The sequence below is a fragment of the Boleophthalmus pectinirostris genome, unplaced genomic scaffold (assembly GCF_026225935.1).
Source record: "Boleophthalmus pectinirostris isolate CB_2022bp ecotype Guang Dong unplaced genomic scaffold, ASM2622593v1 HiC_scaffold_1, whole genome shotgun sequence".
NCBI lineage: Eukaryota > Metazoa > Chordata > Actinopteri > Gobiiformes > Gobiidae > Boleophthalmus > Boleophthalmus pectinirostris.
This window is the reverse complement of record NW_026570970.1, coordinates 23,823,151-23,829,150: the sequence shown is the minus strand read 5'-3', so window position 1 is coordinate 23,829,150 and position 6,000 is coordinate 23,823,151. Positions and strand designations below refer to the sequence as shown.

General features: G+C 36.5%; 1 protein-coding gene across 1 annotated transcript in view; it reads left to right on the top strand.

Annotated features, from left to right (window-relative positions):
• The first annotated feature begins 247 nt into the window (after window positions 1-247).
• cps1 (carbamoyl-phosphate synthase 1, mitochondrial) overlaps window positions 248-6,000 on the top strand; it is a 40,512-nt gene continuing 34,759 nt past the window's right edge. The window contains exons 1-11 of the mRNA XM_055148283.1: window positions 248-523; window positions 1,378-1,487; window positions 1,912-2,056; window positions 3,052-3,141; window positions 3,217-3,273; window positions 3,340-3,432; window positions 3,523-3,612; window positions 4,065-4,193; window positions 5,329-5,435; window positions 5,586-5,727; window positions 5,849-5,926. Of these exons, the coding sequence (XP_055004258.1) occupies window positions 395-523; window positions 1,378-1,487; window positions 1,912-2,056; window positions 3,052-3,141; window positions 3,217-3,273; window positions 3,340-3,432; window positions 3,523-3,612; window positions 4,065-4,193; window positions 5,329-5,435; window positions 5,586-5,727; window positions 5,849-5,926 (1,170 nt within the window). The 5' untranslated portion in view covers window positions 248-394. The remainder of the gene's footprint in view (window positions 524-1,377; window positions 1,488-1,911; window positions 2,057-3,051; window positions 3,142-3,216; window positions 3,274-3,339; window positions 3,433-3,522; window positions 3,613-4,064; window positions 4,194-5,328; window positions 5,436-5,585; window positions 5,728-5,848; window positions 5,927-6,000) is intronic.

Genomic DNA, 6,000 nt, shown 5'->3' with positions numbered 1-6,000 from the left:
TATCACTTATGCTTCCTTTACGCACAGATGGCCAGTTTATGTTTTAAAAATACAGCTGGCATTTCAAGGCAACGGTGTTGGGCAAGTTCAACTTTCATGGCCTTGTGAATTATTTTATTATTTTTCACGCCTCTCAGTTCACGGAACCAGTCAGAAAAGAGCGCGAGTCGTGCGTAAAGAGAAACGCCACCAGCAGCCAACCAGGACGCACGCCCCCTGCGCCCTCTATCGACAGCAAGAGGCGTTCCCGAAATCCACGTTCATTCATCCATGTGTCAAGTTGGTTGACCCAGAAAAGTTAGGACGATTTATCAAAATAAGCTATCCTGTCCTAGAGCAGGTCTAGCCAATTCTGTTACCAGTCGGGGGTTTAACTATAGGCTATTTGATAATTATGACAAAGATTTTACAAGCCTACAGCCTTGCTAAATCACTGCAACGAGGATGTGTGGTTGGCAGAAAAGTTGGAAACGCATCAACTACGTGGTTGAAACTGCAACCTGCTCATTTTTTTAGCGTCAAGGTAAGAAAAAACTTCCCGTATAACTTTTTCGCCAAAACCAGAATTCGTTGGAAAAAGTGCAATAACTAGTATAACACAGTAAGTAACGATCGCACTTTAGTTAAATGTGTAATTACGCAAGATATCGGCTTTCTCTCTCATTCGGCGTAGGTCTTGTTAAAATATTCGTGAAGTGAACTGTCATAGAAAGTTAGCCATGTGAAAGCTGTAGCATCGTGGGCTGAGCTAACGCGAAAACTGATGACTGACTGGAGTTACACGTGGCTACTAAGCATAAAACTCTTAATATGTAAGAGGCTCTAAAAACGCTACAAAAATGTTCAACTGGACTCAAAAGATGCTAACATAACACAAAGTGAGTTATCTTCATTTTAAATGTAAGAGTCTGATATCATTGCATCATATTTGTTCCTCCCTGAAAGATTGCAACATCCAGCCACATCACAGAAGGATTCCTGTGCTCCCAGCGCTCTGCTGCTGATACAGACAGCTGAGAAGACCTATGGCATTTTGTATTTGTCCAAAAGATTATAATGATTATTCCACCTAGATTATTGAATTTGCACAGGATCCTATTGAAGTTTTAGGACATAGGTCTACATTAAATTTTCACTACCCAAAACATGCTGTATAGCTGCATCCTAGTCAAATGTTCACTTTATTGTGTATACAAAAGGGGGGAAATGTCAAGAACAGAATATATAAAGGCTGTTCAGACTTGTAATTACAGTTCATGCATTCATACATACACAAATATGCCCCAGAGGCCAGTCTCTTTCAGTGCATTGTGATGTATGATGTATCTAAATGGAATTGTTTTGACTGAGACTTGCATTTGACTGCATTTGACCCAGGCCCAAACAGCACATCTGGTTTTGGACGATGGCACCAGGATGAAAGGGTTTTCCTTTGGTCACAGTGCCTCTGTGGCAGGAGAGCTGGTTTTCAACACTGGACTAGTGGGGTAAGAGAAGTGACCACAAACTGATGTTGATGTCATGGGATTTGATTGACCACGTTTAGGAATATGTATAATACTATGTACTTTTACTTCTAGTTCTTTTTCACAAACTCTACATTTTACCATTGGGGCAAAGCATATAGAAGCTGTAATCATATTCATTTGGCGTGGTAGTAACAGTTGTAATAGGCTGTAATAGCAGAAGCAGTCAGCAGTATAATAAAGCAATAATGCCTTAATGATTGAAGAAACAGTAAATGGATGCAAGTTATATTGTGTACCCTAAATAAGCATAATTTTCTTTGGGTAATACAATTTAAAAGTTGACGGTACCCTTATTTGAGTATACACGTCCCCCTCTGATTGCTTTGTCTGTTGTCTCATACTAACAAACGTAATAAATCCACTTGTTTTTATTCTGGTTCAGTTACCCTGAGGCCCTGACTGACCCGAGCTACAGGGGTCAGATCCTCACTCTGACCTACCCCATTGTGGGCAACTACGGTGTCCCAAATACACAAGAGCTGGATGAGCTGGGACTGAGAAAACATGTGGAGTCTGAACGCATACAGGTAGAATAAACAACATTATTGTTTGTGAGAGTTAATAGGCATAGTAGAGACATCATGGCTTAATGGATAATTATGAATTCTCAGTCTCCTAAGTACTTTTATGGTAAATACTAGTAGTAATGATTTTGGCAGATTTTTCTAAAATAATTTTGTCAAGACAGTTTTTACTCTTTTACCCTTCCTGACCCAATTATCTCTAAAATATTTGACTTACACACCCCAACTTTATTGATTCACAAGGGAAATTACTTGGAAAGAGAAACTCACACTTTACAATATAAAAACAAAGAGCAAAATAAATACAGATTTGTAAATGTACAAGTAAAATATAACAAAATATACCAGATTATCTAGCCTACATACTAGAGATTGACCAATATGGGTGTCTAGAATCCAGAGCAGTCAATGGTCGATAAACTCTGAACACTGATATTTTTGGGCCAAAATGTAGAGCCAATTTGAACTAATTTTAATTTATGATAAACTCATCTACCGTCCCTTCTAACCATAAACATTCAGGAGGGTTACGTAGTCACATTTTGAGGAGATTTCTACTAGCATTTGCATTAAAGTGTTGAACTGAACCTTTGTATGTACTCTTTAGGCAGCAGGTCAGCCAAAATAAAATATCAACCTGTGCTGCACATTTAAGGTCAATTTGCTAAAACGTACAAATATCTCCGCTATCAGTAAGGTACATGGTAGATTTGACACTAAATAAGGTTATCTATGACAGACGGGTGAGCTGTTGTACAGTTGTATGAAGTATGATAGGTCTAGGACTAGGAGTGTAGCTGAAGTCTGTTGCTTTTTGTTTTGTCACACTTTTTGTATTTTGCATCTTCAATGTGTGTATTGCGTATACCATGTAGTGACTTGGGAGCTCTAACACAACTGACAAATAATCAAAATTAGGGATATCTTAAAATGATTATTCATTAATTATTTTTAGTACAATAACATATTTAATAGATCTAAATCATTTGTGTATCTAGGTTTCTGGTCTTTTGGTACAAGATTATAGCCACGAATACAGTCACTGGAACTCGGTTAAATCATTGGGGCAATGGCTGAATGAAGAGAAGGTTAGTACTTGGATTATTAGTTTTACAAGAAACGGACTTCAAATGTATTTGATTGTTGGTTTGTTTTGTATTTAGGTACCAGCATTGTTTGGAATAGACACCCGAATGCTTACAAAGATTATAAGAGATAAGGTACTTGCAAATAGTATGTTGCTTTATATTCTGTGCATGATGCCCTGATAGCTTACTTCATTTTAGGGTACAGTTTTGGGAAAGATTGAATTTGATGGGCAGTCTGTAGAGATCACTGATCCCAACCAAAGAAACCTTGTTGCAGAAGTGTCTACAAAGGTAAGCTATTTCAACATGTTTTATTTTTAGATGTACACTGTGTAAGACATTTTATTTACATTGTGTGGTGTTGTGTCTTGTTACCACCAGGAGACTAAAGTTTTTGGAAAAGGAAATCCAATCAAGGTTGTGGCTGTTGACTGCGGCATTAAACATAACATCATCCGTCTTCTGGTGAAGGTTAGACTGAAGAGGGATAAAAATATAATTTTTTTTTAGTCCGTGTCATTAAATTACTCAAGTGGCATTTTTATGATGCTAGCCCAGTTAGTGTTTCCTCGCAGATTTGGACTTTGCAACAAAGTACCGATGTACTTTGTTGCATGATTTCAGGAAGTTGACCTAGAAAATCTGCGTAAAGTCTAATGAGCTCACAAAACTCCAAAATGTCATATTTCAGGCAAAAATAGTTGTTTAGTTTTACCATATAGTATTTTATCTTAGCTATCCGCTATGTACAACAACATTTTAATGGCTATGTTTTAAGTGAAGTAAAAACCTCCTAATAATAATAATAATAATAATAATAATAATTTATATATATATATATATATATATATATATATATACACACACACACACACACACACTAATTATATATACTATTTTATCACTGTATATTATCTATGTAGCGTGGGGCTGAAGTCCATTTGGTCCCATGGAATCAGGACTTGACAAGTCTAGACTACGATGGTTTGTTCATCTCGAATGGACCAGGAGACCCAGCTCTGGCCCAAACTCTCATCCAGAATGTCCGTAAGGTAAGACTGCACACAAATGTGCACACTATCTGGACATCCAGAAACATTTTTTGTTCATTGTTCTATTTTTAATTAATATTTTTTCATACTTTTTTAATTTAAATCCAAAGATCTGTCTCTGCTCTAACCAAAAATATCACATTTATAAAAAATCATCACAATTTCAATCCCTTAATTGCTAGTTAGAAAACTTGACATGTCTATTTATCTATCTATCTATCTATCATGTCTGTCTGCTGTGGATCAAAAGATATGAGCAGTTAAAATGCTTAACATGTTTACGTCACATGCGACAGCCCTGACCCATTATAAACAATTGGAAAATAGGCAATATTTCAAACATATGCCAACAATGGACACATTTTTGTCATAAACTGTAAAAATGATACATTTCACTTGTTTTCTCTGAACTGATCCTATACAAAAACTAACAATGCCATTAACCTCAAATTTGACAAAAACTTGAAGCTTTCTAGGACCCTGGCTTCAGTTTTCTGGAAAATTTCTCAGCTTTAGAGGTGATTTCTTTACTATAAGTGAAATCTAAGTTTTCAAACTGACATTTAAAATTAAATTTATATAGATCTTTTATAATGATATTTTTGATGCAATCTTTGGATTTAGTGGAAAACAGTATGAAAAAATATGAATCTTTGAAGATTTGCATCTGTTTTGCCATTTTGGTCCTAAGTGTTACTTTTTTTTTTCCTTATCTCATGCAACACAAAAACAAAAACATTTAGAAAAGTTGAAACTTCTCAGGGCACATATGAAATGTAACCCATTATACCTTAATCTATGATGATTTTACAGCTGTTTTTGTAAGTGGACATTTATGTCCTTAGGGTCCTGAACAGGAACCCCTGAGGGTTAAGTGTGCCTCATTTCCTATTAGTTGTGACATTTGTGATGAATGACAATTGCCCCATAATTACAAAGAACTTGCCATAGCTTAATCTTTACAGTATATCTCTTGCATCAAATGCTTAAAAATAGAATATACCATGTTCCAGTAAATTCTTTGCCATGTTTACCGTTTTATCATATGACATGTGTTTAACTTTATTCTTCCAGTAAGATACTACATTATGAGTTGAAAAGTGTTACGAATGTGTCTAAATACATTTTTGTGCAGGTTTTGGAAAGTGATCGTCCTCAGCCTGTCTTTGGCATTTGCATGGGAAATCAGATCACTGCTCTCGCTGCTGGAGCCAAATCATACAAACTTCCTATGGGTAACAGGTAATGGGATTCATAAAAACATTTGAATATTGTTGGATCTGTGGTAGTAAAGTTTCATCTGTTTCTCTGACTTTCACTTTTTTCTCTTTTTTTGCCTATTGTGGAATATAATAACATGATGCTCTGTTTTATTCATGTGTGGTTTCCCAGGGGCCAGAACCAGCCAGTGTTGAATGTGATGACAGGCCAGGCCTTCATTACTGCACAGAACCACGGCTACGGCATTGACAGTGAGTCCCTGCCCGAGGGGTGGAGCCCGCTGTTCGTCAACGCCAATGATGGCACAAATGAGGTTCATATTTAGTCAAAATACTGAATTTTGTATGGTGCTTACAAAGGATCAGGCCATTTTACAGAAATTCTATACAGTTATGGATTTGAATGTCCATTAATGAAAATAAATATCTTTTCAGGGCATCATGCACAAAACCAAACCTGTTTTCACCGCCCAGTTTCATCCAGAGGCTAAAAGCGGTCCCACTGACACAGAGGTAATTAAACAGTTAGAAAGTAAACGTTTAAGATTCTTGCTTGTCACTGCTCCTATACACTGTAAGTGTCTGTA